Raw genomic sequence first — 13,085 nt, 5'->3', positions numbered from 1 at the left:
TCCTGGGCTGCCAGAGTGATGTCTGACTGCCAGCTTAGGCCCAATTCCCCAGGGAGCAGGCCTAAACCAGCTGGTGGTCATCCCCCAAGGGGTCCCAGACTGCAAGAGGGCATAGGCCAGGCTGAGGGACCCCCCCTAAGTGCACAAATTTTTGTGCACCGGGCCTCTAGTATATATATATATATATATATATAATCTCCAGTAGGGGGCATGCAGGAGGCAGCCGATCCATGATTCACTCTCATCACTGATGTTTAATATATATATATATTTAAAACACTATAAATTCAACTCATGCCAGTCTAATCCCAGTCAGGCTTTTCATAGAAACCAGTTGATTCTAAAATATATGAGATAGCAAAGGACCAATATAAGTAAAGACAATTTTCAAGACAACTAGATTAGGGGTATTTGATATATAGATATCAAAATGTATACAAGTAAACTTATGAAAAGTAAGACAGTGCAATTTTGGCACAGTGAAGGACAATCAAACCAACAGAACATAAAACCAAGGCCAGAAAAGATACTCACATGATTTTTTTTTGACAGGTGGCATTGTAGATCAATGAGGAAAGGAAAATGTATTCGAATATAGTAGTGCTGCCACAACCAGTTATTAATATGGAAAAATAAAACTAGATTGGACTCAATACTAGGTGAATTAAAAATTTAAATGTAAATATTAATTATTTTTAAAGTTTTAGCAGGAAGTATAAGGGAATATCTTTATGATTTAGGTATATGGAAGTATTTCCTAAAGAATATTAGGCACAAACTATTAGAGAAGAGATAGATAAATCTGATCTGACAACATTAAAATGTAAAACTTTCGTTTGTCAAACTATGGCTCAAAAAGGAAGAAAGCAGACCACAATCTGAGAGAATAGCTGATGTTTCAAAACATAGCTGATGAAATTCAGCTTGTATTCAGAATGCATTAAGAACATCTCCAGCCCTAGCCAGTTTGGCTCCGTGGATAGAGGGTTGGCCTGTGGACTGAAGGGCCCCAGCTTCAATTCTGGTTAAGGGAATGTACCTCGGTTCCAGGCTGGATCCCGGCCCTTGTCGGGCTTGTGTGTGAGGCAACCAATCAATGTTTCTCTCTGTGTGTTTCTCTCCCTCCCTCCCACTCTAAAAATCAATGGAAAAATATTTTTGGGTGAGGATTAACAATAAAAAGAAAGACATTCCCAAATCAACAAAGAAAAGACAAACACCCAATAGTAAAATAGGCAGAAGTTATGAACTGACATTTGGGAGAAAAGAGAAAAAAAAACAATGGCCAGTGTTAAATGTTAAGATTCTATTTCTAGTAATGGCAGATTAGATAATTCAGACAAATCATCTCACTAGAGGCAATTTTAAAAGCTGGAAAAATAGAAAAGTACCTCCTTGAAGGTACTAATGAGTTAAGATAGGGGAGGACTACTGGGCAATCAGTGTCTGAGAGAGAATGGAAGCTCAGCTTCGTTCAGCCAACCCCCATTGATGCTTCATGCTTCCTATGCATGACTTCAGTTTTAAAACTGTGACTTTTAGGGTGCTCTATTTCACAACAATAGGTTACTGATTTAAAGAGGAACACATGGTGTCCTGGCAGGTAGCTCAGTTGGTTAGAGGGTCACCTTGATACACCAACGTTGCAGGCTTGATCTCCAGTCAGAGCACATACAAGAATAAATCAGTGAATGCATAAATAAGTGGAAGAAAACGATGTTAAAAAAAAAATACATGGAAATGATAAGTCCTGGTTATTTCTAGGAGGAGGGTGAGAGATGTGAACTGGGAAGAGTACAAAGGAGCTTTAACTATATCAGTAATGTTTTATTTCCTATGGTAGGTGTGAATACACAGATGTTTGTTGTTATTTTTTTAACTCAAATGTAAAGTTAAACACTGGCCGGTTTGGCTCAGTTGGTTGAATGACAGCCCATGCAGCAAAAGGTCACAGTTTGATTCGCCCGGGGTTGCAGGCTTAATCTCCAGTAGGGGGCGTGCAGGAGGCAGCTGACCCATGACTCGCTCTCATCATTGATGTTTATTATTATTCTTTTAATCCTTATCCGAGGATATTTTTCCATTGATTTTTAGAGAGAGTGGAAGAGAGAGGGAAAGACAGAGAGAAACATATTGATTGCCCCCCCTCCCCTCTCCTGCACGTGCCCCGACCAGGGCGTGGGCCAGGGAGGAGCCTGCAACCAAGGTACATGCCCTTGACCGGAATTGAAACTGGGTCCCTTTGGTCCTCAGGCCGATGTTCTATCCACTGAGCCAAACCAGCCAGGGCTTGATGTTTCTATCTCTCTCTCCCTCTCCCTTTCTCTCCCTAAAAATAAATAAAAACATATTTAAAAAATAAATAAAGTGAAGGACATAGTATCATGAATCTCCTCTTTTGAAGTATGGTCTTTTGTACATAATTTCTCACATATTTTCTTAAAATATCTTTAAGTTTATACTAAAGAATTATGGTGATTTAGTAATTAATTTAATACTCAGTTATTTTTATATTAAATATTTCCCTATTGTTCTTTTGACTTGTTAGGATTCTCTTCTGATATATTGACATCCTAGATATAATACCATTTTTTTCCTAAGAGGAGTTATCCATTGTATGTTCAGTGACCTCCATTTATGATAATGTTGGGTGAGGATATCCTATTTGCTTTGGGGAGGATGGAAAAATGTTAATGAAATATACTGTATGATGTTTTTCTATGAAATGTATTGGAATATCTATGTATTAAGTTAAGATTGAATCATGCTATACCAATTTTTTTGTCTTAAATACTAGTGAATTCCTATGAGGCATATTATTAAAGAAGAGACCAGCTTACTTTTCAAGTCCCCACCATAATGCAGTGATGAGAAAAATCAAAGAAGTGTAGGTAAAGGTTGAAGATTTGGCCCTGAAAAAAAGAGTATTAACAGGCAGGGGGTGCTGCATTCAGTGAGGAAGAAAAGTGAAGGTAGAACTAATGCAAAGTGGACTAAGAACCTGTTGCAGACAGGAAGCCAGGAGATGGGATCCTATAGGCTTGCCTGTTGCCTTCACACCTGAGGTCTCTAGAAGTTACTTTAAGGACCTACGCTGAGAAGTGCTGCTCTGCTAAAATACTTCTACAGTGAGTTAGCTAGGGTCCCACTCTAAGGCTGCTTGCTTCCCATCTGATTTCACATTGGGAGTGCGCGGGGGGAGGTTCTCTGAAAAAGTCCAGGGCCTCTCCCCTGACTAGAGTTCGAATACAGCCTTTACCCTCCCATTAGTTTTCTCCACAGAGGAGTGCATGAACCACAGCAAGGGTACAGGCTGTTCCAAGGAGAACAGGAATATTAGGAGGTCTGTCCACATATTTTATTTCACCTGTTTTAATTTCTATATTTGTGTACACTTCTTAAAATACATTGTTAGGGATGTCAGCTGAAATACATTTTGCTGACAGACACATGTTCAAAACGCTTAAAGACCAGATGCATTTAAATCATCTTTCCAAACCTAAAATGAGAACACAGTCTGATAGACATAAAGGCAATTAAAAACTATTAAAAACTGAGTTTTCCACAGAAAATCTGGAATAGTCACTGGTCAAATCCTGGAACTCCTTCCTACCTTTGGCCCTTTTTCTCTAATACGTTCTGTGTTTCTGAAACGTTCTGTTTTTCTGAAGTGTGTTAACTACAGCAAAGAAGACTGACTTAATGCTTGGGGTTAGTTGCATTAGCAAACCTAGTATTTGCCGCTACAGTATATCTACAAGCAGACTCCCATTTGCTTTTGGTTTTAGAACTCCAGCTTCCTTTTAGGTTATCTGTGAAGCCTCTGTGTGGCCTGTTTTATCATTTATCAGCAATTTACTGAGCATCATCAATGTGCCAGGCATTGTGAATATACAAAGATGAATAAGACATGGTCTCTTGCCGGGATTCTTGTTCCGGCATCAAGAAGGGTTCAGGAGCCGAAACCGGTTTGGCTCAGTGGATAGAGCATCGGCCTGCGGACTGAAAGGTCCCGGGTTCGATTCCGGTCAAGGGCATGTACCTGGGTTGTGGGCACTTCCCCAGTGGGGGATGTGCAGGAGGCAGCTGATCGATGTTTCTCTCTCATCAATGTTTCTAACTCTCTATCTCTCTCTCTCTTCCTCTCTGTAAAAAATCAATAAAATATATTTAAAAAAAAAAAAAAAAAGAAGGGTTCAGGAAATCTGGAGAAGGCTGTGCGTAGATTAAATAGGAGTCCAGAGATGAAATATAATTTTGAAAGGCATTTGGGGGTCAGAGGAGCCTAGTTTAAAGGAAACTAAGATCTAAGTTCTCCTCGTCTCAGGATCGCATGCTTTTTATTAACACAACTTGTCCTGAGTCGAGGCAGAGATATACACTTCATAGGGTCAGGGTTTGGTACAGAGTCCATTGTCAGAATGGGGGAATTAGCCTACGGCTGTTCAGGTGTTTGGCCAGTAGGAGGCAATAGCATTTGGATTAAGATGCCCTGAGCTGTCTGGCAGTCAGCAATCATCCCTTTTCAGGTTTGGGGAAATGCCATCAGCCATTCCCAACAGGTGACTACATATGTGACTCAGCCCTTGTTGAGTCCCCAAATTCCATCAACCTTTTGATGAAACTCTTGAAATTATGACATGCTAGAATTGGCTTCCGGCAGTCTCTGCCCCAGCAGAGCTCAGTCTAGTGGGGACTCTGGCTGACATACGAACAAATAATTAAAATAAACAAGGGTCGGAGCTCCAGTGGCACAATCGGTTAGTGCGCGGTACTTATAAAATAAACAAGGGTAAATATTATTAGTATTATCCCAAAAAGGTACTGTACATTAAAGGAATCTGCATATCATAAATACAAAAATTGAAAAGAAGACATGAGCTTCTGGTACTGGCCAAGATGCAATAAGCTGACAACAGCCTATTTCTATCACAATTACAAAATACAACACATTGGACAAAATGCAAAACGCAACTCTCAGAACACTCTTGAAAATTAAGCCATAGCAGGCAGGCTGAAGAGGGAAATCAGAACTTGAAGAATGAATAATATGATTATGAGTTTCTTGCTTTTTCTTTCCTCTATCTCCTGAATTTGACCCGAGGCAGCCTATGTCACACTATGCAACTGGCATGGACAGTAAATATTACTGACAGTCCTTACTGGCCAAAGAACCAGGAAAGGGAGCCCCAGCAGTCATGGTGTGACAGTCTCCATTTTCTTTTCCTGTTTTCTCTTTTTTCTCTCAGCCCTGCCCAAAGGCTAAACATCTGTAATACCAAGAGAAAAACCAGAAAAATGTTTCCAGATGAACCAGGAAATGGGCCTTCTATGGTCCCATTTTTCTCTCTTTGCCCTTGGCCTTTCATCTGGAGGCTGGTCCCGGCTATGAAGAACTGCATTGCAGTGCGGGGTGTAAGGGACTAAAATTAACAAAAAATGGTATTTGTGACCAGAGGAAGCAGGAATGGTATTTGTGACCAGAGGAAGCAGGAAAGGGAATTTATAGTATTCCCTTATTAGCCTTTTAATGTCTATAAGAATTTTGAATGGGTATCCCAAATTATCTTTTGCTGTTCTGTTCTGTGTTTTTCCATTGACCAGTCTTTGAGTTCACTGACCCTATTCTTGCTATGTCAAATCTCTTAGTAAATCTATTCCATGGGTTATTAATGTCAACATTTTTTAGCCTAGAATGTACATTTAAAAAGATGTTTTTATTGAGTTCAGAGAGGGAGTGATAGAAACATAAATAATGAGAAGCATCCATCGGCTGCCTCCCACGGCCCCCATCCCCCAACCAGGAATGGAAAGGAATGGAACCATGACCTGATTCAAGGGTTCACGCTCAACCACTGAACCACACTGGCCAGGCTAGATGCACATTTTTTTTTATAGATTGTAATTTTCTGTTCAAACTCCCATCATTTCATCCATTTTCCTCTTTCCTTTAACACATTATTTTATAGTCCTTGCCTCCCATTTCGAATGGTTTGATCACACATGAATGTGTTCCTATTATTTGTTTTTGCTTCTGATTACCAGTCACTCTTTCCTGCCTCTTTACTATCTACTACTACTATTATTATATACTATATATTATGTGTTCTAGATGGTATCTTTCACTCTTTTGTTAGGCAGATGGAGAGACTGATTACCTCAATTCAATTAGATATTGAGCTGGGTTGGGGTTGGGTTGCATTTTAAATAAGGCTCAGGCCACCTCTGCTTACAGTCTGTTATTCCACGTGCCTCTTCTGAGGTTTGAATTGAGAGCCTGGCAGATCTGTCTCCTCAGCCCTGAAACATGGGAGTTCAGTTCCTTCCTTCAGAAGATTTGAGCTCCATGAAACCTCAAGTCTTTTTCATGGAACACTTCCCTTTAAGCAGGATTTAGTCTTGTCAGCAGCGCTGGAGATCAGGTATTTACTTCTCAGAGGAAAGAATTCAACACAAGATAGAAAAGGCAAAGTTTTTTTGTTTTGTTTGTTTAAAATATATTTTTATTGATTTCAGAGAGGAAGAAATATCCATGATGAGACAGAATCATGGACCAGCTGCCTCCTGCAAGTCCACCATTGGGGATCAAGCCCACAACCCGGGCATGTGTCCTTGACTGGAATGGAACCTGGGATCTTTCAGTTCGAAGGCCGGCGCTCTATCCACTGAGCCAAACTGGCTAGGGCAAAAAGGCAAAGTTTAATTTGAAGTGAAAGTACACCTAAGGGACTCTTGGATGGGCAACTCCAGCTAGGTTCCAGTGCCCCAGAATGGGCCTAGTTCCAGGCTTTTTATCTTATGCTTGCCCCTCCCTTTTTCTGCCTTAATCTTCTTCTTCTTCTTTTTTTTTTTTAAATATATTTTATTGATTTTTTACAGAGAGGAAGGGAGAGGGATAGAGAGTTAGAAACATCGATGAGAGAGAAACATCGATCAGCTGCCTCCTGCACATCTCCCACTGGGGATGTGCCCACAACCCAGGTACATGCCCTTAACCGGAATTGAACCCGGGACCTTTCAGTCTGCAGGCCGACGCTCTATCCACTGAGCCAAACCAGTTTCGGCTGCCTTAATCTTATTGTACCATTCACCCCTTAGTTGAGGGGCTGGAATTTGTTCGAAGGTGTTTTTGCAAGATTTGCCCTCTTGGTGCCCTCCTTCCTGTTTTTGTCTAAATTTGATGGCTGTTTTTAGCTTTCTGTCCCTCCTTCCCCATTTACTTAAGCATGGTCTTTGATCAGTTTGCCCTGCTCTTATCTACCTGCCTACTCTAACATTCCCCCCGCTCAAGAGTTTGACACCCAATTCATTGGGGGATTATGGACGTAGACAATCATCTGGCTACTTCCTGCTGACAAATGGGCGAAGTTGGGATTGGGTCTCATTCTCTTGCTATCTGTCAGGGCAAAGCATAAGGTTCTTGGAACCGTTGGCCAGCTTGATCAGGATGTTGAGCTATTTCTGCGGGGGTGTTTGGAAAGGTTGAAAACACCGATGAACGTTATCTGAGGTGGAATTGCTGTAATCTGGAAAAGACAAATTTTACAAGTAGGTTAAATGAACAGGGACCAAATAGTAGTATCCCTAGTACGATAAGGAGAGGGATTATAAGGGGTCCAAGGAGAGACCATACCAATTTTTCCAATTCTAAGCAAGTGAGGTTGCCAGTTAGGATTCTCTTAGATTCTTTAACCAGGTTGCGTGGTTTAGAATCTCACGTATTCTTGTTTCTACTTTAGCGGAGTTATTGATGTAGGTGCAACATGTAGTATTTCGAATAGCACAGACTCCTCCTTCTGCAGCTGAAAGATAGTCCAGGGCAATACGACTGTCTAAGCCTATATTTGTTAATGAGTTGAGGGACTGTTGTAGTTCATGGAGGGCTCCCCCTGTTTCACTTGAGAGCTTTTCTAATTCAGTTGTGAGATTAGGAAGGATGAATTCATGTTCCATGTATCCTGCCCAGGGAACAAGGGAAGTAAGGGACTTTCTTTTCCAAGTTAAGGGGTTGTCTAGGAGTCTCCGCTTATGCTGGGAAGGTGTTGATGTTTCGTTGTAGACAGCCAGGCTAGGAGTTAAATATCCTAAGGTGCACATTCCATAAATGAGATAGGGATTTAGGCATGAAGTGGCCATGTATCCCGTGGGGGTGGTGTGTACTGAACCAATGCCTGCCGTCCTATTCATGGAATATGCGCATATGTAAACCATTCCCTCAGGAGCACAGACTGTGTTGGAGGTGCTAGTTAAAACCATAGGAACAATGGTGCTACATGAGGAAATATTCGCTGGCCACAACATGGAATAATATAAGGCTCTAAGTTTGCATAGAGCAGTCTTAGTTTTGTTGCAGACAGGAAACTCTTTTCCCGGACGAGCAGGCTTATGTTTCGATGTTGCAGTATATAGGCAGATAGATGGAGAGGTAGTTATGTTAACCAGAATGAAAAGGGTGGCATATGTACTTGGTTTGGAAATATACGCTAGCTCTGAGCGCCAGGTTTCATTACCGAATTTGTTCTCTGGCTTAGCTAAATATTGTGTGGGGCCTATAGCTTGTGGGTGCTTGTGACAGACCCAGCAATTAGTGATGTTCCCCGACGCTATAGCCTTGGTAATCCTAATTAGTGAGTTTTGGTCCCATGGTTGTGGTTCTGGTTTTAGAACGGTGTTTATTGTGCCTAGTACTAAAGGGACTTGTGAAGCCAGGAATAGGAATAGAAGGAAATTATTCATTGTGTAAAACTGTAGAAAAGGTCTAAGCAAGCCTTGAATGGAGTGGCGGGTAGTGCACAAATAAGTAAGCAGCCGAGAAGAGTTTTAGAAAGGATTACTGATCTAATAAAGAGTAATTCTGAGAAGGGTTTTTACAGGGAGGATGGAGGAATTGTAAGACAGCAGAGGAGTAGAAGGCCAAACCAAAAGAATATTAAAAAATTTATAAATAATAACAAAAATTGAGAAGTAAACTTATCTGAGGGTTGTCTTTTTCTTGAACAAAGTTTTCAATTGGTTCGCATTCCCACGTCTTGCTTGATTTCTCAGGCTCAGATGGGTTAGTAGAGTTGCAAAAGGCTTTACTTGTGGTTAGTAGAGTTGTAATAAGCTTTACTCATATGTGATGTATCCAACTTGAGATGACAGCAACGTTGACTGCTGTGGAAGTGGAGAACAGGACAGTAAAAGGCCCTTCCCATAGGGGTGTTAATTGCAATCCTGGATTCCTTCTTTCCAGGTTTTAATGTATATCTGTGATCCTGGCAGATATAAAGATTGGGAGCCCCTGGAGTTCTGTTCAGAACCTGGAGTTCTTTTTTTTTTTTTTTAAATATATTTTATTGATTTTTTACAGAGAGGAAGGGAGAGAGATAGAGTTAGAAACATCGATCAGCTGCCTCCTGCACATCTCCCACTGGGGATGTGCCCGCAACCCAGGTACATGCCCTTGACTGGAATCGAACCTGGGACCCTTCAGTCCGCAGGCCGACGCTCCATCCACTGAGCCAAACCGGCTTCGGCTGGAGTTCTTCTTTATCCAAAATATTATATTGCTTGTTGAAACTTAGCTATGGAGGTGACATATGGTAGGAGTTTGGTGGATTCAGGATCTGTTATAAGTAGAGTATAGAAATGGCCGTCCATGTCATGATCCAAAGGTGCTTAACTGTAATTGAGTTGTGGGGACAGTTTCAATTTGGAGGAGGGCTATAGGTAGTAAATCTAAACATTTAAGGGCAGTTTCTTGGCAAAGTTTGCCAAGAGTTTTCTTTATTGTTTGATTTGCCTTTCTACCTTCCTGGAGGACTGTGGCCTCCAAGCAGAGTGAAGATGCTATTTTATTCCTAGGGCTTTGCTAACTAATCATGTGACCTGCAAAGTAAATCCAGGTTCATTATCACTTTGCAGAAACTGAGGGAGTCCAAATTGAGGAATTGTATTTTCTTCTTTTAAGAGTATTTCTGCTACCTCTTGTGCTTTCTCAGTCCTGGTGGGATAGGTCTCAATCCACCCAGTGAAAATATCTATGAAGATTAGTAGGCATTTATAGTCTTGACATGGAGATAGTTGAGTAAAATCTATTTGCCAATCTTGCTCTGGATAGTTGCTCCTTCTCTGTATAAGTTGGACTAGTACAGGTGGAGATTGAGATCATTGGGGGTTATTTTAGGCACATAATGCAGACCTGTCAAATCGTTTTGTGTAAGCCCTTACTGGCAAAAAGTTTTTTGCATATCAGGACCATATTCTCTCCCCCCGGGTGACAAGAGTCATGGAGGGCAGGAGGACATGGACTCCCTCTGATTTGAACCATCCCATTGGTCTTTTGATGTGCCTGTGTTGCGATGCCCATTCTATTTCTTTTTGGGTATATTTAGGGATTGGCAATTCTGTAGGTAAGGGTGAAATTAATGCTCCTAATTATATATCCATAGACGTGGTGGCTGCTTTTGCAGCTTTATCAGCATATTTGTTTCCTTGAGTTATTTCGTCATGACCTTTTTGGTGTCCCTTGCAGTGTATAACTGCTGTTTCTTTAGGTAAATGATCTGCCTGTAGCATTCTCACATGTATCTGAGTCTACAGAAGACTTCACTCTTTTTTCACTTAGATCTTGAAAACATTTAGAGTTTATTTTTATTTATGGTATGAGACGGGAATGTAACTAGATTATTTTGCATGTATGACAGATTGTTGGCTCTGGTCCTCCCTTCATCCACACCCCTTTCCATGCTACTCTACAGTTTCCCCAAGTAAGAAAGCTCAGTGTATTCCCATGTCCCACCCTTGACTTTTGGGCTTGGCCTTGGAACTTGTGGATGTTGGCATGTAATGCAGGCAAGGCTTGCCTCTATTTAAAATGTTTTTATTGATTTCAGAGAGAAGATGAGAGAGAGTAACATCGATGAGAGAGAAACATCCATCAGCTGCCTCCTGCATGCCCCCTATTGGGGGTGGAGCCCACAACCCGGGCATGTGCCTTGACTGGATATCAAACCAGCAGGGGACGACACAGAACCAACTGAGCCACACCAGCCAGGGAAGGCTTATCTCTTGTACCTCTGCCATTGCCATAAAAAGAATATACTCTGACCAGCCTGCTAATATAAGAAGAAGAGAGATGCATGGTACAGAGTCATCTGAGTGACTATAAACCTATAGCTCAAAATAGAATCAAGCAGCTGAGCCCATGATAGGTCATCTGGCCCTCAAGTGTGTGAATAAGCCCTGCTGGGATTGCAATGCTCCAGCCAAACTGTAGAAGTATGAGCACCTTATAAAGATGAAATGAGAAATATGTTTAAAGGCGCAGTAACTAATACAACTAGAGTCCATGAAAAATATTAAATTGAAAATGAAGTATTCAAACTGTTTACAAATTTTGGCATAGTCAAGTACACTAGATCTTAAACATGACTGTGCTTGCCAAAAATAGGCTACTCTTGAAAATTCAACCCCCCTCCCCCAACACACCCTGTCACGTATATTCTGTTCTGGTAGAGATTAACACCAGGTATCCTTATTTTTCCTGAATAATTCTATACAGTTGTTAAAAAAAACTTGGATATTTGGTCAGAATAAAACTGGAAAAGATTCTTAAGTTGTATATATAATTCCTTAAATTAAGTAAAGTTTTGCAATAGGAAATAATCCATGTTTCCCCCGGTGGAATTATTACTAATGCAATACTTTTTTTTGGGGGGGGGGGGAGGTACTCAGAGACTGAAGTTATACCATTGCTTCTTTAAAAAAAAAAAAAATATATATATATATATATATATATATATATATTTTTTTTTTTTTTTCAGAGAGGAAGGGAGAGGGAGAGATAGGAACATCAATGACGTGAAAAAATCATGGCTTGGCTGCCTCCTGCACGCCCCTTACTGGGGATCAAGCCCACAACCCGGGCATGCACCCTGACCCGAATCCGTGACCTCCTGGTTCATAGGTTGATGCTCAACCACTGAGCAACACCGGCCGGGCTACCACTACTTCTTTTTTTTTTTTAAATATATTTTATTGATTTTATACAGAGAGGAAGGGAAAGGGAGACAGAGTTAGAAACACAGATGAGCTAAAACCGGTTTGGCTCAGTGGATAGAGCGGCGGCCTGCGGACTGAAAGGTCCCAGGTTCGATTCCGGCCAAGGGCAAGTACCTTAGTTGCGGGCATATCCCCAGTAGGAGATGTGCAGGAGGCAGCTGATCGATGTTTCTCTCTCGTCTGTGTTTCTTTTTTTTTTAAAATATATTTTATTGATTTTTTACAGAGAGGAAGGGAGAGAGATAGAGAGTTAGAAACATCGATGAGAGAGAAACATCGATCAGCTGCCTCCTGCACATCTCCTACTGGGGATATGCCCGCAACTAAGGTACTTGCCCTTGGCCGGAATCGAACCTGGGACCTTTCAGTCCGCAGGCCGCCGCTCTATCCACTGAGCCAAATGGGTCAGGGCACTACTTCTTAACTTATAAACATTACTTATCCCCAGTCACTCAGGCATAACATAAATATTTATTAAGCTCATACATGCCTGTGTCTATCAGGCTTGTGGAAGACAGTCGCCCTCATGAAATCTACAGCTAACGGGAAAGCAGCGAATAACTTATGAAGGATAATTTTAACTAGGAATAAGCACAATTATTTCCCCCTCTCAAACTGCGGCCTATTTTGTAACTCTCCAGGCACGTTTCTACTCCAGGTGTAAGCGGTTAACTCTCAGCATCCCCAGGGGAATTCTAATGGGAAGCCCCGGGGGGCCATTCATTTTCTTCCCTACCTCTTTCCGGCCTTCTCCAGCTCTCCTTCCTCCACGACTTTCAAACACGTAAAACTTAACACGCAGACCAACACCGGGCCCCAGCCTCTCTACGCTCTCTGCACTGGGGGTCCCCAGCTCCCGCTGCGCTCCACGCCCCCAGCAATCAAACCTTCCCGCCGCCGCGCGGGAATCTAACCGGAAGTTCTTGCCCGGAAGCCCCTGGAGCCCGCGCCTCGTCGATTTCGTTCCCGGAGACTCGTAGCGGAGAGGGTCCTGCAGTGCATTCTGGGAAGGTGGCCGTGCTCTCAGCTTTGTTTCCGGC

At 41.8% G+C, this 13,085-nt stretch overlaps 1 protein-coding gene across 2 annotated transcripts; it reads right to left on the bottom strand.

Moving 5' to 3' along the window:
• Window positions 1-7,111: 7,111 nt before the first annotated feature.
• Window positions 7,112-13,052, bottom strand: LOC118664518 (endogenous retrovirus group V member 1 Env polyprotein-like). Of its 2 annotated transcripts, XM_036324686.1 has the most exons (3): window positions 12,782-12,914; window positions 7,634-9,156; window positions 7,112-7,526 (listed from the first exon to the last, which is right to left on the bottom strand). In XM_036324686.1, the coding sequence occupies exon 2, from the start codon at window positions 8,734-8,736 to the stop codon at window positions 7,669-7,671; it is 1,068 nt and encodes a 355-aa protein (XP_036180579.1). In that variant the 5' UTR covers window positions 8,737-9,156; window positions 12,782-12,914; the 3' UTR covers window positions 7,112-7,526; window positions 7,634-7,668. The 2 variants fall into 2 exon arrangements, with proteins under 2 accessions (XP_036180579.1, XP_036180578.1); XM_036324685.1 differs by lacking the exon at window positions 12,782-12,914 and adding an exon at window positions 12,960-13,052 and having other exon boundaries at window positions 7,112-9,156.
• Between the last annotated feature and the right edge of the window lie 33 nt (window positions 13,053-13,085).

This window comes from Myotis myotis, unplaced genomic scaffold, assembly GCF_014108235.1.
Source record: "Myotis myotis isolate mMyoMyo1 unplaced genomic scaffold, mMyoMyo1.p scaffold_m19_p_10, whole genome shotgun sequence".
Lineage (NCBI taxonomy): Eukaryota > Metazoa > Chordata > Mammalia > Chiroptera > Vespertilionidae > Myotis > Myotis myotis.
The sequence above is the reverse complement of the archived record's forward strand: the minus strand, read 5'-3'. Positions and strand labels throughout refer to the sequence as shown.

Excerpts from the sequence above, each read along its gene's own strand:
- LOC118664518 (XM_036324685.1), bottom strand. The coding sequence starts at position 8,736 with ATGAATAATTTCCTTCTATTCCTATTCCTGGCTTCACAAGTCCCTTTA.